Genomic DNA, 25,507 nt, shown 5'->3' on the forward strand with positions numbered 1-25,507 from the left:
TGTGGGGCTTTAAAATATTGGACTTGTTTTCTTCTCTGTGCTAAATAACTGAAAATACTTTTTCATTTAGAAATAGCCCATTAAAAGCTGGTTTTTAAGGAAATGCCACTGTTGAAACTTGCTGGTAACAGATTTGCAAGGTTAAAACAGTGTTGCCACGTTTTTAAATGATTGATTTTGAAATAGAATTCAAACCTGCTGAGCAGGTGACACCCAGGTGGAGGAAATTGTCACACCTAGAGGAAATTTTAAGGCCATTAAGGGGAAAATCAGTTAAACCCTTGAGTGAAATAATTGGTGACCCGGCATAAAAATAGGGGATAGTGTTAATTTGAGGGTTTGAAGCTGTAACTTTTTATAATGCTTGGGGGTCTTCTGGATGAGGATTCAGTCTGTTGAAGAAAACATCACTTTTTTTGGTAATATCTGTTTTTCCTGACTCAAGTGGAGGAAGCAAATAGGAATTAGAGGGGTTTTTAATCTAGAAGTTGAAAATAATGCCTCATATCGGCTGCACTAAGGTTGGACCCAGCAGGAGCTGGAGGTAAAAGAGGAATTGGGAAGCATTTTTCAGGAATTTAGGTGGAAAATCTGCCTTTTTTTTGTTTTGTTTTTCCAGTAGCAATCATATCAAGAGAAAATGGGAGCTCCTTAAGTAGAAGCTTGAGAAAAATAGGACATTTTCGGTACCATGGGAACCCAAATACCCATAATAATCATGTTCCTTCCCATCCTTCTATTATTTAATAAGACATCAGAGCTGGTTTAGAGCCTTGGACAAAGTTGGGATCCCTCAGTGCAATTAAGTCAGTTTTGATAAATCATTAAATGATTGCTCTGCTTTTTGTCATCGCCTTCCTGTGTGGTTGTTTTGCATTTTGCATCTTTAAAAGGCATGGGTGGAACATCTCCAATCAGTCCCAAATACCTTTCAATTCCATTCTGTGCTTAGCTGGGGACCCTCAAGGCTCCATCATCTTCTCAAACACGAGCTTGGGTCTATTTTTAGCTTTGACAGAACTGTAAAACACAAGTTATTGCCACAAGAAGCTCTCTGGCTTCTAAATTAGTGCAGTTTCTAAGCTGTGTGGAAATGAAAATATTTATTGAAGCCTTGGGATAGTTTATTCCTTCTTGGAGTGACAGAAACTGCTTCTGTCATTTCCTGTGCTGTTTATCCCTGGATGGAGAAAGCTTTTTCTTTATAGCTCAAATACTGGGTGTATTTCTACAGTCTCATGTTCCCAACTGCAAATGGATACAGAGATATCCATCGGAAATGCCATTCCACGGTATAAAAAAGAGAGATGGGGGCTTTTGGAATTTTTTTCTGGCTCCAGTGAGGTTATTGAAATAATGGTGATGAGAGTTTGGGTGTAGCTGTGTTGTTTGAGGATGTTCTTTAAAAACTGAAATAGCTTTTGGTGTGTTGTGCTTCGCTGCAGATAAAACCACAGCGGGTATGGGAGAGGTGTTAATGGGAATAAATTTTGTGTGGAAGCTTTGATGTGGTTAAAATGTACATAAAGGCCTGTTTTAGGTGGGAATAGCCTGATAACGGAAGATAATCCTTATTGGGCTGTGTGTTTTCCCTACCAAGAATCCACACACCGATTAACAAAGCTGCTTTTCAGGAAGTTTTTTACTCATTTCCAAAATCCACCAGAGCAAGCAGTGGTACAGTGGATTTTGAATAAAATGACAGGTTTTGTGGAATCCCTTTCCCTTTTGAATGCCATCTTCCCATTTTAGCCATGGGAAATAGTTTAGCAAGAGATTTTTACCTTAAAACCTAAGATCTGACCCTGCTGCTCGTGGGAGCAGAGGAGCTGGAGAGGAAGGACATGGAAAAGGTGCTCAACCACTTTGATCCCTCAGGATTTTTGACCATGAGGTTTGGTCTCAGGATTGGGTGCCTGAGCTCACCATCAGAATTCCAGAGTGGTTTGGGCTGGGAGGGATCTTAAATCTCATCCCATTCCACCCCTGCCACAGGCAGGGACACCTTCCACTATCCCAGCTTGCTCCAAGCCCTGTCCAAGCTGGCCTTGGACACTTCCAGGGATGGGGATTCTAAGCAATTTGGGGGCTAAAACAATGAATCTGAACACTCCCAGAAATAACTCCTGGCACAGACAAGAGATTTCCATGCTCTGCTTTGTTTTCAATGGGAAAGCTGGGCTTCCAGAGGGATTCCCGTAAGGATTTTGGTAATATCTGGGGGGGTAGTCTCCCAAGGAGATGCAGCAGGAGGCCAGTGAGAGCTTTCCTGTGGGAGAGGGAGGGTTTGGAGGGTTGGTTCCATGCAGGCAGGCGATATCCACACTTGGAAGTGCTTTCCCTCTCCAGCAGCTCTGCTGCCAGCTGGAGCTCCTGGAGGCCCTGGCACTGGAGTACTGCCTGAGGGCATTCCAGGAGCCTCCTGAAGATTAAGAGAACAAAAGCCAGCCAGGATAATGCTGCCGGTGGAGTGGATGTGTTTCCAATCCCTTTTATTCCACACTGTATTGTCAGAGTGGATTGGATTCCCTGCTGCTCTTTCCCATCCAATCCTGGGGATTCTGCAGCAAGGCAGAAGCACAATTGCTGCGTGGAAGTCTCCACAAAGGGCCCCCAGGAATCCAGAAACTCCAACTGGAAACTTGACAGTGAAATTCAGGCCCTTTCTTGCAGCCTAAACCAGCTGGAGATGGGGCTTGGTGATGATCTGTGTTGTACACTGCATTTTCATCAATCCCAGGGCATGGGAGGTAAAAAAGATGGAACAGCATTTAGGAAAGGGATCAATATATTGATCTGCAGGCATGTTCACATCCTTGGGCAGGGGAAGACAGTGCCAAGCAGTTTGTTGCAGACTCTAAAAAGCAGCCTGGGGTTAAGTGAGAAGCTGTTGAGCTGATGGGGCCCAGGAGAGGAAAAACATCACTTGACTGAAGTTTTTATCCATGTGGGGCTTTATTTATGTCCAGATTCTTTCACCCAACCCCATAATTTTATTGTTGGGTATTTTTGTGTTGCTGATCAGCACTGTCTGCAGTCTCCAACACGAACGTGTTGCTGTCAAGGGGAGATAAATTAGGGAATAAATTAGATGGAAAATAGGGATAAAGAATTATGTGCTCAAGTATCACTGGCCCGTGGATCTTCCCTAAAATGGAGACAGGATAAATTAATTCCAGTAGTGAGAGCAGTTTGCAGGGTGTGTGATACCTCTGTCACCTGCTTGGTTTTAAATTACAGAAGAAATGCTTTAAGAGAGTTGGTTTTTAGAATGGAGTTATTCTACCTACAGGAAAAGATGGGAAAGTTTGGAGGAATCTTTTTGGTTGCACTGAACTGGCCCTCCTGAATGCTGATGAAATGTAATTATTTCCCAACAGAGCCTTCTGTCTGTGGGTATCAGTGAATTCTAACAGGCTCCTGGTTTTGTTTAATAAATTCATAAGGTGATAAACCCTGGATTTAAAGCCCAGTTTAAATTTCATGGCTGTTGGGTAAGGCTTGTTGTGTCGGACTAAATGACCTCTGGAGATCCCTCACAAGCAGCTCATCGTGTGTTTCTACAAGCAGGAAAACTCCTTAAAATGCTGATGAAGAATTACTGCCCATGCCCATGGAATGCTTGGAATGAGATGAGCTTTAAGGTCCCTTGCATCCCAAAGCATCTGTGATTCCATTATTGTATTACATGACAAGATCTTGTGGAAAAGTCTAGAAAGGAATCTGAGTTTTGCTAAATCCCCACTGCCTTGTTTTCTCTGTGAAGGGTGTGATTTCCCAAAACCTGCACTGCAGATTGCACCTTGCCTGAGCTAAAAAATACAGGCCCCTGAAATTAAATTCCCAAGTTTCCTGGACCCTAAGACAACTTGAAGGAAAATTAGAGGTGGAAGAAAAAGGAGAAGACTGGGAAAAAAGGGAGATTTATTGGCAGGAGAGGACAATCCAGGAGGGAAAGGAATTAAAATTGGAGGTGGAGGAAATAGAACAAGATCAGGAAAAGAGGGGGATTTAATGGCAGGAGAGGACGATCCAGGAGGGAAAGGACTTAAGTCTTTGGGGAAGAGTAAAATCCCAGGCTCTGAAGTAAATCCCAAATACCCAGAGTGAGTCCAGGACTCCTGCTCGCTGCATGACCCAGTGCCTAACAATGGAGCTTGAATTCATCTCATGCGTGTAAAACCAACAGGAGCAGCTGGGATTTGAGAGTCAGAATCCATAAAAAAGCTAATCAGACCCCAAAAGCAGAGAATCAGAATGTGGCAGGTGAACTCCAACCAGAGAAAGCTCAGACTTCGTTTCTTGTAAGTGGCTGGATGATCACAAAATCATTGGGAGAGAACCTTGGTGGTATCATTTCCTTTAGTTTATTAAGGAATTTGTCCCCAGGAAGGATAAAAAGGACTTTAATAAGACTGTCAGCACTGTCTCTGTCAAGATCCTCATAGAGATGCTGGTCACAGAAAGAATTTCATGTGCTGCTAGTTGGATTTTCATGTTTGTTAACAGGCGAATTCCTCTCACCACAAGATTGATGTCTCAAGTCCAAAGCTGTGGCGTGAGGAGAAAGAGACGAGGTCATAGATTTGGGCAATTTATTTCCATTCCAGACCCTCAGTGCTAGACAGAACTCCCTCTTTCTGCTGGCACCAGGGAATTCCTGGAGGATATCTGGCTGCAGTGGCTGCAGCCACAGTTCCTCATCTTTTTCCACTGTTCCTGGAATGTAGGTCAGCTTGGGCATGGATCAAAGAGGTTAAAAAAGCTCCTTGCCACCCACAGCGTGACCTCTTAAGCTAAAGGGATTCCAAAAGCTGTGCTCGTCTTCCGTGTTCCCAAAATTTATTCTATTTGTGCATTCATTTGCATCTTTGCCCTCCAAATAATGTTTGTGCTTTAGTGCAGTGGAAATACTGATATTTGTTATCAGCATGTTCGTGGCACTGATTGTTGAGAGCCCAAGGATTTTCCATGAAAGGAATTCTTGCTTTTGTCTCCTGACGCTTTACATTTTGGGATGCCTTTAGGCCCTATTATCTCTTTCTGCCTGATGCCAAACTAAATCTTCTGAATCAGCGATTTCATGTCTCTAATTCATGCCCTTTTAGGATTTTGATGCCTGATTCCCATCCCTGGCAGTGCCCAAGGCCAGGTTGGATGGCGCTTGGAGCAGCCTGGGACAGTGGAAGGTGTCCCTGCCCATGGCAGGGGTGGCACTGGATGGGCTTTAAGGATCCTCCCAACCCAAAGTCAAGAGAAATTCATAAAATAACTTCAAATTGGATTGACATTGGAGAAATATTTGGGAACCCAGCTAAATGTGGAGATTCTGAACAGTGTATTCCATCTGTGATTTAGAAAGTTTCCATTTCGGGAGGGTTTTTTAGTGTTTTATTTTTTTCTAGTGTGTGAATGCATTGGTTTCATCTCTTGATCATATTGCCAAAGAACAGACTTATCAAAACCCCAAATTTTGTATCATCCTTCAAGGACAAGCAAGTCTCCAAAGTCAGGATTTGGTTTTGTGCCAGCCTGAAGAAAGCTGGGCTGGTAGAAGCTCTGAAGTGTTAAAATGTGATTAACTCTTGTAGGAGGTTCACCAGCCCATCCAGTGCTGGATTTGCAGCCATGAGCTTTTGGATTTTCTTTTATTTTCATTTTTATTTGCTCTTAGGGTTTAACTGCTTCTAATGCGCAGTTTTATTTGGAGTCACCTTTAATTTGGTTTGGAATTAACCCTCCAGGTGCACTGGAATTAGCAGAGACCATGGAAATAATCAACCAAGGTTCTTCTGGCTCATCTAATGCCTAAAAATGTGGCAGTGTTTGAACATTTAGAGGGTGTTTCCTTTATCCTGCTCTGAGTGTAGTGAAGGATAAGCTGCCATGACCCAGGAATTCAGTAGGATGCTGAAGCTCCTGGAGGATATCCACAAAACCTGCAGGAATTTTCCAAAGCATATGCGTGCATTTGAGTCTCAAGTCAAATTTGCCTTGAAATTTCAAGGTAGCCAAAATCAAGGAATCCTAAATGGGTGGGAAAGGACCTTAAGCCCACCCAGTGCCACCCCTGCCATGGGCAGGGACACCTTCCACTGTCCCAGGCTGCTCCAAGCCCCAATGTCCAACCTGGCCTTGGACACTGCCAGGGATCCAGGGGCAGCCCCAGCTGCTCTGGGCACCCTGTGCCAGGGCCTGCCCACCCTGCCAGGGAACAATTCCCTCCCAATATCCCATCCAGCCCTGCCCTCTGGCACTGGGAAGCCATTCCCTGTGTCCTGTCCCTCCATCCCTTGTCCAAAGCCTCTCTCCATGTTTCCTGTAGCTCCTTCAGGCACTGCAAGGCCACAGTGAGGTCACCCCAGAGCTTCTCCTCTCCAGGCTGAGCAATCCCATCTCTCCCAGCCTTTCCTTCCAGCTCCATCCCTCTGAGCAAATTAAAATGTGAAAGGCTGTGTAAAAGCAGGCAAAACAGCAAGAAAGGAGAGGAAAAGCCTTCCTGAACTTTAGGAAAATTCCAAACTTTTATGGATGACTGATGTTTCCTCCTTAAAATATTTATAAATATTTGGTTTATGACCAAGAGGTCAGGCACACTTCAGATAATTTGTGGCCTCTGACTGCACCTGGGAGGAGATATTAATTTTGTCCTGTGGGCACAAACTATAATCTCCCTGAAAAACAAGTACAAAATCCAATCTAACACTCCCACCCACACTTGATTTGCTGTTTGACACAAATGAGGGGCTTGGGAATACTTCCAACCCAGAATAATAAACTCATTAAGCCCTCAATAATAAACCTATTAAACCCCTAGTAGTAAAAAATCATGTTATCTGCCATGAGAACAATAATTCTCACCAACAGCATCATTTGGATCCTCCAGCACAATTCCTACCTTGAGCTGTGGGGTTTGCTGGAATACTGGAGGAGTTGTCCAAAAATCAGGATTTTGGTTGGCTTGGGTAGGGAATATGGGGAACTTCTGCTCCTGAGGAAGGGAAATTTGAACTGCAGGAAGCTGTTTGTGTGGCAGAGTGGTCTCTAAGAAATGTTTCCGCTTGCAGGAAAGGGGGATACCCAGCCATCATGTTTGTGATTTGGAGACAAGTAGGAATAACAACCTTGTTTTGCTGTTTTCCAGCTCCAGCATTCCAGGCTCAAATCCTCAGTTAACCTGCCTAAATCCTGTCACCATCATGAGCAGGAGTTGGGAATGTAACAGGAGGTTTCTTTTGAAAAAGATGATAATGATATCATGAATATTGACATTCAAGCCCTTGTCATTATGTTTCAGAGTTAATGATGTTTCAGGAGGTGTCTTAGTCATTCCCATCTCCCAGAACTGTGTTTTGCTGCTGTTTGAGAGAGAGGGAGATAATTTGTTCTCTGGAACACAGTTGCTTTATATTCCTGAGGGTTTCCTGGTAATGTGGAAGCAGAGTTGGTAACACAAATCTGAATTTAGCACATCAGGTAAGGGCTGTCACCTCGTAGGTGATGGAATCTCTAATAAATGTGGGAGGTATTTGCTGGAATATAGAGTTCTGAGTCATTTATATTCCCACGTTTCCAGGTTTGTTTTATCACGCAGTACTTTATAAATTAGAGATGGAAATAAGAGTCATCCTGGAGATCTGAGGAGTCACTGGAATAGCAGCAGTGCTTGCTCTGTCTCTTCAGATGGACACACTTTCCCTGATTCTGGGTAAACACCAGGAGATCTATCCTGGGCTCATCCCACGGAGGGGGCAGCAGCTGGGGGGAGGGGATGCTCCCCTCTATTCTGCTCAGGTGAGACCCCACCTGGAATTCCGTGCACAGTTCTGAAGCTCCCAAATAAGAAGGACATGGAATTCTTGGAGCAGGTCCAGAGGAGGCCACTGAGTTGCTGAGGGGACTGGAGCACCTCCCCTCTGGAGCCAGGCTGGGAGAGCTGGGGCTGCTCAGCCGGGAGAGGAGAAGGTTGTGTGGAGAGCTCACAGCTCCTTCCAGGGCCTGAAGGGATACAGGGAAACTGGAGAGGGACCCTGCAGCAGGAACTGGAGGGACAGGACACAGGGAATGGGTTCAGACTGACAGAGGGCAGGGCTGGATGGGATATTGGGAAGGAATTGTTCCCTGGGAGGGTGGGCAGGCCCTGGCACAGGATGCCCAGAGAAGCTGTGGCTGCCCCTGGATCCCTGGCAGTGTCCAAGGCCAGGCTGGACATTGGGGCTTGGAGCAGCCTGGGACAGTGGAAGGTGTTCCCTGCCCATGGCAGGGATGGGCTGGATGGGCTTTGAGGTCCCTCCCAACCCAAACCATTCCAGAATTCTGTGATTCTGTGAGATGGCAGAGGTAGGAAGGGGCCAGCATTTGAGATGCAAGGACACTATGGCCCTGTCTTGGAATCTCTTCCAGTCCTTTTGAAATGTCCTTCTTTTTACTGGTTCTCTCCTCTTGTTTGGAGTTTTTGGTTTTCTTTTGGGTGGTTTTTTTTTTTGTTCCCGGTTTCCATGGTGTCTGTGTCCCCAGGGGCCTTTGAGGGCTGTGCCACCTCCAGCAATCACAGCTGCTGTTTCTGCTGCCTTGTGTTGGGTAGGAGCAACCTCTTCAAGGCTGAGACTTCTGCCTGTAAACAGATCTGCAGCTTCTTTTAAGGTCTGCTGTCAGCTGGTGGCCCTTCACCTGCCAAAACTTCATAACTCTCACTATATTTTTTGTGGGGATGAGTTGTGGTGGAAAGCCTTGAGTGGGCATAGGAATGTGCTCTCGCCTCTTTTTAGTCCTGCCGTTTTCTCCTTGGCTTTGGGAGTTTGTTTGGGACTCAGGTTACATGGAAATGAACTGTTTCCTTGCTTCTCTCCACCTCTGTACGTGCTCACTCAGGGAATTCAGCCCAATGTTGGCAAGGACCAAATGGGATTAAATTTATTGGATTATCACTGGTTCATGTTGTCAGGGTCGGGGTAAGTTCAACCAGCGCTGGTTTTTGAAGCAGAGCTTTCTGAAAGCTCCCTGTTTTCCACACCTCCTGTTCCCTCACCTTCCTGGCAAGTCTTGCACCTGTTGGTGACAGATCTGGGGGTGAAATTGGGGTTGAAGTTGTCCATTTTGGTAAAAAGTGATGACTGCAAAGAGGGACAGAGAGTGTCCACACCAACAGCAAGTCCTTCTCTTGGAGCTGCTTCCCACAGGCTCCAAGAGGCTCTGGGAAATGATTTCCATGTGGGAACAGTTCTACACCCTTGAGACAGGATTCTTTTAGGAACCAGATTAAACTCTTTTTCTCTTCTCTCTTATCCATAAAGAAGACATTATCTCTTTTCAAGTTTAGAGTGATAAAACGTGAATTCTTCACCGGTGTTATGGTGGTATAATCCCAATTAGGTAATTGGATTTAATAATGATGCTTTGCTTGCTACTCTGTGTGGAACTATCTGCTTAATATCTTTAGCAACAATCTGGACAAGGGGATCGAGTGCAGCCTCAGTCAGTTCAGGAGAACACCAGGCTGGGTGGGAGTGTGGGTGTGCTGGAGGGCAGGAGGCTCTGCAGAGGGACCAGCACAGGCTGGATCCATGGGCTGAGGTTCAGCAAGGCCAAGTGCCGCGTCCTGCCCTGGGCTCACCCCAAGCCCTGCAGCTCCAGGCTGGGGCAGAGGGGCTGGAAAGCGTTAGGAATGATTTTTGAAGGTTGGCTTTCGCCAGATGTTGTATTAATTATGAGTTCTATTATAGGTTACATTAGGGACTATAACGTTGGGTATTATGCGATTATCCGGTGGAAATATCAAAGGTGTAATACACGTTAAAGGTTTAATGCTGTCGGGGTGGCTTTGATCGTACAGGTTTGGTTTGGTGGCGGCTGGGTGGGTTTTTGTGGCAGTGCCCGTTCTGTGGGGAGCGAGCTGCTGCGGGCCGGGCTGCGGGAGCAGCGCCATGAGAGGCGCGAGGGGAGCGCTGACCAATGAAAGCGCCGAGCGCCTCAGAGGCAGAAAAGCGCGGGCTGGCAGAAGATTGACAGGGGGGCGTGGCCACGCGACACCCGGGGTTGCTGCGCCTCAGGCGCGAGGCTGGAAAAGGCCGATCCGCCGCGTCCTGAGCGAGCCTCTGGCAGCCAGCTGGGCTCGCAGCGCTGGCCTTTGGCTTTGCGAATGCTTTTTTTGCGTTCTCAGTAAATTTTAGTAACTCATATCCATTGCGGATCTGGGTCGTTTATAACAAAAGGGCCCGTCGGGAAAGGCCCTGGGGGTGCTGTGCCAGCGGCTGGACAGGAGCCCAGGGGAGCACGAGGCCAATGGGGTGGCCACAGGCCCAGGGCAGGGCCCGTCCCCTGTGCTGGCCCTGCTGAGGGACCTCAGGGCTGTGTCCAGGTCTGGGCCCTCCCAGCCAGAGAGCCCTGGAGGGGCTGGAGCGTGTCCAGGGCAGGGAACGGAGCTGGGAAGGGGCTGGAGCCCCAGGAGCGGCTGAGGGAGCTGGGAAAGGGGCTGAGCCTGGAGCAAAGGAGGCTCAGGGGGGACCTTGTGGCTCTGCACAAGTCCCTGACAGGAGGGGGCAGCCGGGGGGGGGTCGGGCTCTGCTCCCAGGGAACAGGGACAGGACAAGGGGAAACGGCCTCAGGCTGGGCCAGGGGAGGCTCAGCTTGGACAGCAGCAGGAATTTCTGCATGGAAAGGGTGCTCAGGCCTTGGCAGGGGCTGCCCAGGGAGCTTTGGAGTGCCCATGCCTGGAGGTGTCCAAGGAAGGGCTGGAGGTGGCACTCAGTGCTCTGGGCTGGGGACAAGGTGGGCATCGGGCACAGCTTGGACTCCATGGGCTGGGAGGGCTTTTCCAAACTCAATCATTCTGGGATTCTGTGAATCAAATCAGTCCTGCAGAATGTGGCAAAGGTGTTTTCTGCCTAAGGATGTGCACAAATGAGTTCACAAAATTCACAGTCATGTTTTTAGGAACCCGGTTGCAAATCCTGCCATGTATTTGAAAGTAATTTTAATTTCCTTCCTGAAACAAGTTTATATATTCCAAAACATCCTTCCAAACTAACCTGATACAAAAACATTGTCTCATGAGAATCTTTTGTCACGGTTTCCAATTACAGGCATATTTCAGATTACTCTTGGAGATTCCTGTGGGGCTTTTTGGTTTTTTTTTTGTTTGTTTGTTTGTTTGGATCAGTTATTTCTACAGAGGAAGTGGTATTGATTGGAAATTAGGCAAGTCCAACTGACAGATGTGGATTAGAAGGATATGATATCCATGGGTCTGTCAGAGTGAGGTTGTAGCAAACCCTGCTTAGCACATGGGTGTAATGCAGGGAAGAAACACAGTGATTTTTTCCTTATTAGAAATTTTAATTAACTTTTAATTGATTTCTAGCCAGATAAACAGTTTCATTACCAAGCCTTACAATGAACACCATCACTGGAATTAAGCATTCCCGGCGACTGTTCTGAAAACAAAACATGCAAATCTCTTACGGTCTTCACAGATGTCATTCATAAAGGCAAATAAATGAGAATACCTTGCTCACAGAGTGCCCTTTGTTTAATTTACATAACCTTGTTCATCACGCCCTAATTTAATTAAGAGGAGGCAAAATAACAGGTCAGCATTTAAATGTGAGAGCTCTATGAAAACCTATTCATTTTGCCCGTCCCTATAATTATGTGATAACAAGAATTATTTGGCTGACACTGAAATCTGAGGCTGGTTCAGTGTGTGAGAACAAAGATCCCAGCTGAAGAAATCTAAATGGTTTTCAGTGGCAATCATCAGCCTGTTCTGAGCAGAGAAGAATAACGATGAAGTGGGGTAACATTTGGGTTTGAAGAACAGGATGAACAAACCAAAAATTTAAGTAGTTCTTCAGAGAGCAGTGATGAAAGTATCACTGAGTGTGACAAATGTGTTAAGTGGAAAGGAGCTTTCTAACTGATGTGTCCCTTCTGTCTGTCTGCATCCATCCTTCATCTAAATTCATATTCCGTAAGGATTTGTGCAGCACTGAAACACTAAATCAGTGTTAAATAAAAATTCCTCTCAGACACCGCCCAATGCTGAAAATCCTTCAGCATTAGAATTCTCTGCGGGCTTGGCTTCACAAGCATCAGGCTCATCTTCTGTTGAAGTTCAGAGAATTGCAGGATAGAATCCCAGAATCATTTAGGTTGGAAAAACTGAGGATTGAGTACAACCTGTGCTTGATCCCCACCAGAGCACTGAGTGCCACTTCCAGCCCTTCCTTGGATACCTGCAGGGATGGGGACTCCAAAGCTCCCTGGGCAGCCCCTGCCAAGGCCTGAGCACCCTTTCCATGCAGAAATTCCTGCTGCTGTCCAAGCTGAGCCTCCCTGGGACAACTTCAGGCTATGTCCTCTTGTCCTGTCAAAAGTTGTCCAAGGCTGAGCAGCTAAATGTGCCTTTTCTTGTGGGGAAATCCACCTAGGATGCAGTTAGCCTGGCCCCTGTCACTGGCAATTGAGCCATCTGTTTCTGTGGGATGTTTTATCTTCAGTCAAAGCTCAGAGGGAGGCAGGCTGCCCCAGACAAGCCCTCCTGGACACCACAGATTTGACAGAATCCTTCCCTGCCTCACCTGGTTTCTCTCCTGTGGGCGTCTCCCTCGGAGGTTTGGAATTTGCACATTAATCCATGATTTTCCTGCTGTCTCTCCAGGCTACAGATGCAGATGCTGGGGTTAATGGGCAAGTCCATTACAGTCTGGCAAACTTCAAGAACCTTTTCCGGATCACCTCCAATGGCAGCATTTACACGGCAGTGAAGCTGAACAGGGAGGTGAGGGATTACTACGAGCTCATCGTGGAGGCGACGGACGGAGCCGTGGACCCCCGGCGCTCCACGCTCACCTTGGCCATCAAGGTGCTGGATATTGACGACAACAGCCCCGTGTTCACCAACGCTTCCTACACTGTCTGCGTGCCAGAAAATCTCCCACCAGGCACTGTCTTCCTGCAGCTGGAGGTAAGGAAGTAGCGGGGAGTGAAGGTGGAGAGTGTTTATTCTGCAATTTCTTATTTAACTGGCAGTGAGACTGACATAAAAGATTGTGAACTGGAGCATGGGGGGAAGTTTTTTGCCAAGAGCAGCTGTGGCTGCCCCTGGATCCCTGGCAGTGTCCAAGGCCAGGTTGGATATTGGGGCTTGGGGCAGCCTGGGACAGTGGCAGATGTCCCTGCCCATGGCAGGAGTGGAATGAGTTGGGTTTCGATGCTCCTTCCAACACAAACCAGTCTGTGATTCTGTGACACTGAGCAGACTGAAAAATGCATGACCTTTAGCCAGGTAATAAAAATAACCTTTGAAGATAAGGTTAGTTAGGAAATAATAGCAATTAATAAAAGCAACCAATGAAACAGCAAAACCTACACTGTCACTGTCTGCACAGGCAGATAGCGATAGGCCAAGGGGAAGAGTTTTAAGCTAAAAGAGGAGAGATTTAGATCAGGTGTCAGGCAGAAGTTGCTCCCTGTGAGGATGGGAGGCCCTGGCACAAGGTGCCCAGAGCAGCTGGGGCTGCCCCTGGATCTCTGGCAGTGTCCAAGGCCAGGCTGGACATTGGGGCTTGGAGCAGCCTGAGACAGTGGAGAGTGTCCCTGCCCATGGCAGGGGGGAAACAAGCTGGCCTTAAACATCCCTTCCAACCCAAACCATTGTGGAATTCCATGATCCTCTCCCTGGCAGTGACCAATAGCAGGTGCCCAGGGACGAGAATTAAGACCAGACTCAGCTTCCAGTGCCACCTTCCCAGAATATTGTGCTCATTTCCCGTGGCTTGATCCTTCAGCGAATTTCATTCCTTGGGTCTGTGTACGTTGAATACAATTACAACAACACACATGAACTCACAACGTTTGCAGCAGTTTGCCCTTTAAATCTCAGAGGGATATTTAGTGAGAATGGATTCTGTTTGATGTCCCTCTGTTTCCTGCAGGCCAAGGATGTGGACCTGGGTGCTGACGTGAACTATCGGATCCGCACCGAGGAAGCCCGGCAGTATTTTGCCCTGAACAAGCACACAGGAGAGCTATCGCTCCGGAAATCCTTGGATTATGAATCCTTCTCTGATGCAGAAGCAACCTTCACCTTCCTCGTGGAAGCCTTTGACAGCAAGGGCACGATGCCTCCTGGGCTGGCCACCGTCACCGTCAGAGTCAAGGTAAGAGGGGGCACTCCTGAGCCAGCAGCATCCTTTCCCAGTCATTCCAGGATATTCCATCACCATGCAGGTGTCCCGAGGAAACACCAGGACTCTCTGCTCTCCTGCTTCTCACTTGTGTGAGCCTTATTCTGTGAGCAACTCTTCCAGTTAAACACACGCTTTGTAACAGCTGTAATTATTTTGCCATGTGCAATTACATAGTTAAATCCTGGATTCATGAAATCCAGGAACACCTGACACAAATGCAAAGATTTTGTCCTTTAGAATCCCTGAAAGGCTGAAATAAACCCCTCACGGACTTGTTTGCAAAAGTGACACAATCACATTTCAGCCCCCAAATTGTAATTTTAAGACCCACTGGGGAGTGTATTGAGTGCTGGTGTGGCACAGCACATCCTGGATTCCAGATCCTGATGCTGGAAAATCAGATCTGCAAAGGAACAGCCTGGTTTAGTGCCTTGCACCATGAACTGCAGTGAGTTACAGCGTCACCTCAGCATTTCAGGTGCCTCCCCAGGAGCATGGGGCTACTGGTGTCTGTTTGGGAGCGATTCACAAATGAAAATGTGAATATTCCAGTTTGTAGCTGGAACAGCAGCGTTTCCCCATCTCCATCTGGCTGTGTCCAAGAGCAGAGGACAGCTCAGATGCCTCAGTCCTACCCCTGGCATTCCCAAAGGTGCAGTTCTGTCAGTCATTCAGTCCTTCTGAGCAGTTGCTTGAGTTCTGTGAGCTGTGGGAGAGAAGAGGCTTTAATTACTCAGATTTTAGCGAAGGAGCAAAAACTGTAGCAGGACCAAAAGCACAGCTCACAAACGTTCAGTTTAAATGTGTGGCTGTGAAAAGTATTTGGCAGTCTGGGGTTTGGCCTATTCTGTATCTGCAGGTGCTGGAATTGCCACATGGTTTTGGGTAATTCTGTTTGTCAGTCTCTACTGAACTCAGAATTCTTTTAGGGCAGTAAATGTCTCCCTTTGTTAGCTCTGGTGACAATGCCAGAATGTTTCTGTAGTGCCTCTCTGTCTGCAGAATGTCTCAGTGTGAGGTGCAGGTCACCTGTTCCCCAATAATCTGTGCTTTTCCCCTGCACATTCCACATCATTCACAAAAAAGTCTTTTCCATCATTCCCTGAGCCTCTGCTGTTGGACTTTTACGGAGCAAGTCTCTCAAACCTGGGATTTTGTTCCTAAAAGAAACCTTTTCCCAGCACACTGAATTTTTGGAAGAATAGTTTGGGTTGGTTTATTTAAGGGTTTAAACCCTGTGGTGGGGTTTTTTTAAAGGTTTTCAGGTAGGATTGTGTTCAGAGAAAAGCTGTTGTCTGTGTGATTGTGATGCCATGAAGATTTTTTGCCTTTTCTTTTATACCCCTATTATACCTTTTTACAACTTCTGTATTCTTAGTGCTTTTTGCCTACATTCTTGGACTTGTTTGTCAAGCTGAGAGACTCAACATTTTAGAAGCTTCGTAGGTAGGGATCAGTGTGCCCCAGAGCCCAAGGTCCTCTCCAGAACACATTCTGTAAACTGAGATAGAACCATCCAGGGGAAGGTTCCTTGGGGAGGGGGGCTCACTTGAGCCTCTCATTGGGGAATCTTTGATAGATCTGCTAATTAGTAACACCTGTACTGTTACACCTGATCTTTTGGGGGTGTGCATTTTTTGTGGGGTGCACATTTTTTGTGGGGTGCATTTCGGTACATTTGACCTGGATGTGGTGCACCTGAGGAACCTTAAAATAAATACCAAGGTAAAATCCCTTTTCCCCTTCTAACCATGTATGACTCTTGATTTTAAGACCAGGAAAAGGCATCAATTGTGTGGTTGATTATATTAATTAATGACAGGGTGCAGGGAAAAATACAGATCAACTTGGTGGCCTCAGTGTACCAGCAGCATGTGCACTCTCAAGGGAGGTGCTGTGGAAATAGGGGATTTAAGGAGGGGATTAATAGGATCAAAAAATCAGTTCTTGCTCTCCTAGAAACACTTCCCACACATGAGCAACAAAATGGGAGCATGATGATGCTGTGGAGAGGCTGGAACACCAGGCTGGAGCCAGAAGTAACAGTTTTGGAGTAAAAGGGGTTTGGTTGGGGACAGAACAGGGCCTGGGAGGGAGGACAAGGAGGGATATTTTAAGTGAGAAAGAAAATAAATCCAATTTAAGCTGACTGTTTTCATACTCAATGACAGGCTGAATTTTGCAACAGGTCAGGGGACATAATTAAGTATTGTTTATGTGCTGAGATCAAGATGGTGCTTGGGTTCCAGCCTGGAGGGAGAGGTAGGACAGGGGAATTTGGAGTGGCAGTTGGGAGAACGGAGAAGGATTGTGGAAAAAACAGATTATCTCAATTTGCTGGGCAGATGTCATTAACAGCTTTTATGTCAGGTGGCAGATATTTTGTACGTTGATCACAAGAGGTGTCTGGATGGTTTCATTTGAGCTTAAAGATGAATGTCCCAGGTACAAAATTCACATGGGTGGGGGGAGAGGGTGGAGAGGTTGAAGGCAGAACCTTGTGCTGTCCCTGTTTGGGATGGGAAGCACCCACAGGACAGCTCGGAAAGCTGATCCCAGAGTCAGAGCAGCAGGAGAAGGGTGCAAAGACTTGAAACCAAGTGAGAACAAGAACAGGCCACCCTTTCCCTCCTGCTTAGCATCTTCTGCTGCAGGAACTGGATGTGTTTCCTATGAGTAGTTGCTTGCTTTCACTTTATTCAGAGGCTGGGCTTTGAGTAATTACTTTAATACAGGGTTTGAGAGCCCAGAGAGGAACTAAACCAACTGGAGATACACCACAGTCCCCAATGGAACAGCTGTGCAGTCTTCAAGAGCACAAAATTGAACTGGAGGGAAGCAGAGGCAGCAGTGGAGTCAAGCTCATGTCACCACCACAGATCCAGCCCCTCCAACCCTCAGAACTTTTATTTGTGTTATTACGAGGTCTCCAGTCCTCCGGGGCTCCCTCTGCTCTGCTCACATTTGTCATTTCTCCCAGCGCAGCTCTTCACCCCAAGCGCTGTAATTTTTCCTGGGTAATGGAATTCTGTTAAGCAGCTATGGGTGTCTGATGGTGTCGTCCATCATTGGTGCGATATCCAAGGAGTGAGCACACCCAGAGCCCCCCTGCTCCCCGCGGCTGCAGGAGGGGGATGCTCACTGGGCTGTTCTCTGCATTCTCAGCCCTTGGCATGACAAGTTACAAATAGTTTGTATTAACCTGCCCTGAACTGGCTCGAGGCACAGATTGCAGAGCAGGGCACTCACTGCAGGAGCAATAACTTCATCTGTACCCTCATGTCGGTGTGAGACACATTGCTGGCCTCTGCTGCAGCCAAAAGGCTCCTTGCACCGTGAGGACATCCCAGGACTCCTCAGGCAGAGAAAGCCAAAGGTGAACCAATGAATTCATGGAATCATTTCATTGAAAATGACCTCTGAGATCACTGAGTGAAACCATTAACCCCGCACCACTAAACCGTGTCCCCCCAAGTGCCACATCCACACTTCTTCTGAGCACTTCCAGGGATTGTGACCCCACCTCTGCCCTGGGCAGCCCCTTCTGATGCCTGGCCACCCTTTGGGTGAAGAAATCTTTCCTAATATCTGACCTGAACCTCCCCTGGCACAGCTTGAGGCTGTTTCCTTCTGTCCCATCATTGTTCCCTGGGAGAAGAACCCGATCCCCACCTGACTCCAGCCCCTCTCAGGGAGTCACAGAACGATAATCGTTGCGTCCATTCAAGTATTTCCAAGGAGGAATTGTCTAAGTGGCACTGATTTCTTCCCACCACCTCAGACAGACCAAGATTTTTCTCATTTCGCCGTTCTCAGGTTCCTCTGAGTGCTTTCGTAACTTTCCCCCTGAAGCTGCAAGAAGCCACAGGGTGTCAGGGAGGGCTGAGTTTGTTTTGCCTCTTGCTGTACCCACACACATCCCCTCACAATCCAGATGATTCCCAGTACTGGGAAAAGCAAATTCCTTGCAGTTCAAATCATTAGGATTTAGCATTTGGAAGCAACTACTGTGGCAGTAGGGTTTGTTAACAGGAACAGTTGCTCTGAAGTGAGTATTGCGTTCCTAAACACAAATATGAGGATTTCTGTATCATGGGGCCTGTAAGGCCTCTGCAGATTTTGTGCTGTGTCCTCCTCTTCTTATTACCAGCATTATTTTTGTATTATTTTGTCTCTTTCTTGTTTGTAGAAGTACTTTTTCTCCTCTTTCTGTGTTGGGGGATTGCTTTGCTTTGGAATTTTTCAAGGACATTGTGTCATGGAGCTAAGCCTTTTTCTCAGGTGAGGGATTTCAAGTGAGAGAGCAACAAGAATAAATAAAAACAGAGGGGTTTAGTTCTAACAATGCCAAAGAATGAGGATGAGGGGGCAGTGAGGTGACTGAGAACTGGCTGATCCCAAGGCTCGTGACCAGTGGCACAGGGTGAGGTTGGAGGCGGTCACTGGGGGTGTCCTCAGGGCTCAGTACTGGGCCCAGGATTGTTTAAATGGTTCATCAGTGACTGGGGAGGAACAGCCCCAGGCACCAGCACAGGTGGGGGACATCGAGCTGTCCCTGAGCCAGCAGAGTGTCCTGGGGGTCCTGGGGGACACCGAGCTGTCCCTGAGCCTGCAGAGTGTCCTGGGGGTCCTGGGGGACACCGAGCTGTCCCTGAGCCAGCAGAGTGTCCTGGGGGACACCGAGCTGTCCCTGAGCCAGCAGAGTGTCCTGGGGGTCCTGGGGGACACCGAGCTGTCCCTGAGCCTGCAGAGTGTCCTGGGGCCAGGGAGGCCAATGGGATCCTGGGGGCAGCAGGAAAAGGCACACAAGGAACATCTTTTCCCATTTAAAGAGCAGAGCAGCATGACAAAACTTACAGGAAGGTTGAAAAAAAAATCAGCTGAATTGCCTCCAAAATATTTCTCATTTCTGGTGGAATTCATAGAATAACAGGCTTGGGGATGGGCTACAGTGCTGGTAAACAGATTTATTTCTTTCCTTCTATCTCAGCTGATCAGTTCAATCATCTGCCAGTCATTTATTGCCTCATGTATTCCATCATGAATATTATCCCTTAATTTATGGGATGAGCTACTTTAGGGACTGCTGGGCACCAAAGGGAAAAGAGGTGCAGTAGAGCCATGTGAGCAAGGCCCTGTTCTGTGCAGCTGCAGACAGAGCAGCTCTGCAGCCACTCACAGACAAAACTCAAGGGGCCATTTCAGACTTTTGGCCATGTTATCACGACAATCATCACAAGGGGTTTGAACTTGGTGTTATTAAGGTGTGTTAATTATGAGAGGCCGAGAGAATATGTAAGGATGGGAGGGGACTTGAAGTTCTTGATACTCCAGTATCTGGTGAAATCAGGTATTTCATGGAGTCCCAGACTGGTTTGGGCTGGAAGAAACCTAAAATCTCATCGATTGCCACCCCCTGCCATGGGCAGGGACACCTTCCACTATCCCAGGCTGCTCCAAGCCCCGTCCAACCTGGACACTCCCGGGAGGGGTCATTTCCATTTTCTCTGGGCAGCCTGTGCCAGGGCCTCATGGCATTTAAGGGAAGGGGCAAAGACAATCTTCCCATAAAGGAATTAGAGTTGAGTAACATTGATTTTCATGCAGAAAATGAAACTCTCCTATGAGCGAAATCTGAAGTCACAGCCCAAATTTTCAGTTGTTTTCACTCTCTTTTACTTCACATCCAGGGACATTGTTTCTGAAGAACTTTAAAATATATTTTTTAGACTATCAGCTATAAAATGCATCCTTTGGCATCCCTGCAGCAGGACTAAAATGGGCTCCTGGGCCCAGAGCAGGTGTTGGGGTCTGGGGGAGGCTGCTCCCGGTTTTTAAGGGCAATGGATGTCCTTAGGGCTGTGATATCTTGTAGCCTTATGGAGTTTCTAGTCAGGTTTTTAGTCATAAAATATCTTGGATTTTTGTTTTTGGAATCAGGTGTTGAGTGAGAATTTTCTGTGGTTGAAGAATGCACCAGAGGAATCGGAATTTTCAAGTACAGTGGTACCAAACCACCCCTTTGCTTTCCCTAGAAAGGAGTTTCACAATTATAGGAATGTTAAATGTGCCCCTGTAAGTCTCCAAACTGCAGGGATTATTAAACACTTGGAGGCAGCATTCCCAGAGCCACCAGCTCTGGGAATGTGCACACAGACTGAAGTGGCAGAGGTTCAAAACAAAATGACAGCAGAAAATTACAGATCCAGAACCAGAGTTGTGAGAGAAGAGTGGGAAGTTAGGGGAATTTCCATGCTGTGCTCTGAAGGGAACCTCTTCCCTCTCTCCCTTTGTGGGATGGATAGAAGAAATCACTTTAAGAATTTTTTTTTTCCTATTTTCCTATTCCTTGTCATAAAAAGCAGCAGCCTGCAAAGGGGCTGTAAAGGCCTGATTTGTGTTTATAGCTCAGACATGGGTTTCATAGCAAGGGAATATTGATTTCCACTTAGACAGAGTTGAGTAGAAACCTTGGTACCAGCACAGTCACAAAAAGAAACTGCTGCTTTTTGGGCACAAAGCAGCAGCCCTGAGGATGGAATAAAGCCTGGAGCTGGTTTTGTTGGAGCAGAGAGAGAAAAGCCATTGTATGTTCAGGGAATGGCTCAAGAGGTCCTGGGCATGATCCACTCCGTTCCAGCCCCAAAAACTGTGCCCCCACAATCACAGCATCAGAGAGAGGGAATGGTTTGGGTTAGAAGGGACCTCAGAGCCCACCCAGTGCCACCCCTGCCATGGGCAGGGACACCTCCCACTGTCCCAGGCTGCTCCAAGCCCCAATGTCCAGCCTGGCCTTGGGCACTGCCAGGGATCCAGGGGCAGCCCCAGCTGCTCTGGGCACCCTGTGCCAGGGCCTGCCCACCCTCCCAGGGAACAATTCCTTCCCAATATCCCATCCATCCCTGCCCTCTGGCACTGGGAAGCCATTCCCTGTGTCCTGTCCCTCCAGGCCCTTGCAAACAATCTCTCTCCAAGGTCCTCAATCCAGTCGTTGCTATCAAATAGAACTGAATGCTGGACAGATGCAGAGATGGAGTTTTCAGGTTTTCAGCACAGAGAGACTTTGGACAACAAATATTTGGAGCAAGTCCTGGGCTTTGTTCTGAGCAGAGACCGAAGCTCCAGGCATGTTTTGCTTGTAAACGGGTAAATAAATGAAGATTACATCTGGTGGCTTCTTAAAACACCTCTAACCCTTGCACAGAAGTGGATGCAGCACATGAAGGCAATCCCCAAGCACAGGTTCAGGAATGGGGCAGTAAACCTCCCCCACAGTGGTTGTCAGAAGTCATGAAGTCACCTTTTAAATCTGAGGCATAATCCCACAAGTGGGGCCAAACTGCAGCCTCTTAAAATCTTCCGCAGCTCATTGCTGCAGCCACATAAATCCAGGCTGCCATTAACTCAAATCCAGGGTCCTGTTAACGATCAGACACACTCCAAAATATGGAATTGGGAAAACTGGGTGATGGATTCTCCATATTTCTTACTTTCAAATACCTGGGCTGCCTATTTTGACAGTAAGGTAATAACAGCCATGCATTTAGAGACAAAGCAAGCCTTTGTCACTGCTTATCTTGCTGCAGATTTGTTTTATTTTTATACAGATTAATTTACAAAACTGAGCAAAAGGCAAAGTTTAACACCCCCAAAGCTGTCTCCCTACCACAGATACCCTTTATCTACCACTTTTTGTTGGTTTTATTCATCCTTGGTCCCATAGGGCAGCACAAAAGCACTATGGGATCCTGACATCCCTCCCTTGTGCAAAGATCTAGGACCAAGCAAAGAGAAAGCACAATTTGGGAGAGATGGTTTCCTTTGAGTGGTCTTGAGAATCCTTGTTTGCACCTCCAAAAGCAAATTAAGACATAGGAAGAGATTTCTTGATGCCAGCTCGTTAACTCAGCTGTCACCCTCGGCATGCACACGATCCCATTTCCCCAGCACATTCCTTATTCTCTGAGCACGACACAGCTCATTCCCAAGATTTCCAAGGGTTGTTATTCAGGGAAAAGACTGGTAGGAAACAAACGCTGCTGTGTCTGCAAGGAGTATGAAAATGCTGAACAAAAATGTTGTGAAGCGGGACTGTCATCTGGGAATGCCAAAGAGGAGAAACAAAGCAGGAGGGGAGGGAAGGCATTAAGGAGGAAATCAATATGTAATTTAAAACTCATTAAGGCAGTCACTCGCTGAAATGCACTGATTCTCACCCAGGTGCTCCCAGCCAGGTGGGGACAGGCCAAGCAGAGCTAGAGCAGGAGAAAAATCCCTGCAGTGCAGCATTGCTGGTGTAAAACGGCCTTGGGAATGTCACTGTACACGGGGACCTCCATGGGTTTTTGGTTTGTGGGGACACCAACGGACATTTCACCCTTGTGCCCCGCTAAGAACGTAAATATTTAACACCTGAGTGTTAAATCCCGTCTTCCTCCTCCTTCACTGCTCTGGGAAAAACACTCCTGGGATTTGAATCTCTGCCTACAGGTTCCCCCAGAATTGTGGAATTGTTGATGTTAGAAAGGACATTAAAACCCATCCCGTCCCACCTCTGCCGTGGGCAGGGACAGCTTCCGCTGGACCAAGTGACATCTCCCAGTTAATAACACACAACGTGAAATGAGTGACGGACTTGTCTGATTTGAATGTTACCACAAACCTAAAGACTTTCTAGAGAAGAATAAACTTGAGTTGGAAAAAGTGACAAAACAGAGTTTGTTTTTAATCTCCACCCAAACAGAAGCAACTCTGGATGACCCTGAAAAATATTTGAGATATATTTAGGTGCATATACATACATATACATTGATTTATGTATCCTTGCCTACCTCAGGCACAAGAATTTGTTGTAAATGCCCTTTTATCCTACAAAGGACATTTTGTTTCCCCTTAATTTGTTGGATATTAGAGGTGACAAACACCATCGAGCCAGAACAGCTCCTTCCTTTTGGAAAATGAGCCGAGCCTGCTGCCACAGGAGCAGGTGGTGTGCAATCCTCTGCTCTGTTCTGTGGTGGAACTGTGTCTTTCTGCAGAATTCCCTTCAGCTGAGAAGTCCCACATCCATTTTTTTGTGACTCTTTGGCACCTTCCCCCCTTATTTTGTGCAGGGGGAATGGAATTGGGAGAGCCTGGGAATGGCAATCCCCCTGGAGGGAGAGAGAGACTCAATAAAAACATTTGTGAATGCATCTGGAATTTTGTTGGAACTCCAGGACTAAACTCTGGATTCTGTTTTTTGCAGGATATGAATGATTACTCGCCGATGTTCAGCCAGAAGCTCTACAGGGGAATGGTTGCTCCTAATGCAGTCAAGGGCACCCTTATCACCACGGTCTCAGCTGAGGATCAGGATCCCCCGGTAAGGAAAAAGCTTCTGTTCATGTTTCACACCCAGGAGAGAGGAGACTTGAACCCTCCAAAGTGCCCCTGCTCTCTCATCAGCTCAAACTATGAGGAGCTTCACAGAGGAGTGACTCCTACGTTTGTTTCATGTCAGCCTAGACTTTGCTGTTCAGGGCAGAGGCTGCACTTCACACAGAATCCCAGAATCACCAGGTTGGAGACCTCCAAGATCACCAAGTCCAACCCTATGCATGCCCTAACACCCATGCCCATGCCCTAACACCACCTCAACTAAACCATGGCACCAAGTGCCACATCCAATCTTTTTTTAGACACATCCAGGGATGGTGACTCCACCACCTCCCCAGGCAGACGATTCCAGAACTTTATCACTCTTTCAGTAAAAAACTTTTCCCTGACATCCAACCTAAACTTCCCCTGGCACAGCTTAGGCTGTGTCCTCTTGTTCTGTCAGTTGCTGCCTGGAGAAAGAGCCCGACCCCCACCTGGCTACAACCTCCTTTCAGGGAGTTGTAGAGAGTGACAAGGTCTCCCCTGAGCCTCCTTTTCTCCAGGCTAAACAGCCCCAGCTCCCTCAGTTGTTCCTCACAGGGCTTGTGTTCCAGGCCCTTCACCAGCCCTCTTGCCCTCCTCTGGACGCGTTCAGGCGTCTCCATGTCCTTCCTGAACCGAGGGGCCCAGAACTGGACACAGCACTCAAGGTGTGGCCTCACCAGTGCTGAGTACAGGGGAAGAGTGACTTCCCTGGTCCTGCTGGCCACACTGTTCCTGATCCAGGCCAGGTGCCGTTGGCCTTCTGGGCCACCTGGGCACACTGCTGGCTCATGTTCAGTCGGCTGTCGACCAGCACCCCCAGGTCCCTTTCTGCCTGGCCACTGTCCAGCCACTCTGTCCCCCGCCTGTAGCACTGCAGGGGTTGTTGTAGCCAAAGTGCAGGACTCGGCACTTGGACTTGTTAAACTTCATCCTGTTGGACTCTGCCCATCCATCCAACCATTCCAGGTCTCTTTGCAGAGCCCTCCTACCTTCCAGCAGATCGACACATGCTCCCAGCTTGGTGTCATCTGCAAATTTACCAAAGGTAGACTCAATACCCTCATCTGTGTCATCAGTAAAATATTGAACAGAACTGGCCCCAGCACAGACCCCTGAGGGACACCACCCGTGACTGGCCCCCAACTGGGTGCAGCACCGTTCACCACCCCTCTCTGGGCCCGGCCATGCAGCCAGTTCCCGACCCAGAGAAGAGTGCTCCTGTCCAAGCCGTGGGCTGCCAGCTTTTCCAGGAGTATGCTCTGGGAGACTTCCAAGGCTGCCTCCTGGAAAATCAGTGATACAGCTTCTGTGTGTCAGGGACCTTTAGGAAAGCCTTTATGCAGTTTCACGCAACGAGGGGAATAGGCAGGAAGGGGAGCCATGCCTGTCTGTGGGGCAGTTCAAGAGGAAAGAAACCGCAATTTTGTGAGGTTGTCACTGTTTGATGTCACAGTCACCGTGCACTGCCCAGCTGAGCCATCCCAGATTCATGTGGCACTGCAGAGCTCACCAGCTGCACATTCCACGGGCAATGTTTGAACCCAGGGCACTCGATTTGGGGATAAAGTTTATCTTTGCCCCTGTTTTTTGTTGCTGCTCCCTGGTGAAGCCCTCGAGGGACAGAACTGGGCACACACCTCTGACTCCTTCCCTGTTCTGAGGTTGAATGTCAATTTTTGTCATCAGAGCTTGATGAACATCAGTGACCAGATGATCCTCTGAGGACAGGAAAAGCCAGAGCTATTCTGCCAGCCAGGTTTAATTTTTAATTGCCAGTGTTTGGCATAAGAAGGAGAATAATCCTTGGGGAGAAGAGTTCAGGGGGAATGTGCCATGCACATTAAAAGCTGATGGAAGTGCTTGGGCACAAATCAAGTGTGGCTTAGTTAATGTGGTGTTATTGGGGTTTGGGC

General features: G+C 47.5%; 1 protein-coding gene across 1 annotated transcript in view; it reads left to right on the plus strand.

The window, feature by feature from the left end:
• Positions 1-25,507, plus strand: part of PCDH15 (protocadherin related 15) — a 314,817-nt gene that overhangs the window by 207,337 nt on the left and 81,973 nt on the right. The window contains exons 19-21 of the mRNA XM_069018835.1: positions 12,659-12,964; positions 13,935-14,159; positions 23,437-23,553. Coding sequence (XP_068874936.1) covers positions 12,659-12,964; positions 13,935-14,159; positions 23,437-23,553 — 648 coding nt within the window. The remainder of the gene's footprint in view (positions 1-12,658; positions 12,965-13,934; positions 14,160-23,436; positions 23,554-25,507) is intronic.

Source organism: Aphelocoma coerulescens, chromosome 6 (assembly GCF_041296385.1).
Source record: "Aphelocoma coerulescens isolate FSJ_1873_10779 chromosome 6, UR_Acoe_1.0, whole genome shotgun sequence".
Taxonomy (NCBI): Eukaryota; Metazoa; Chordata; class Aves; order Passeriformes; family Corvidae; genus Aphelocoma; species Aphelocoma coerulescens.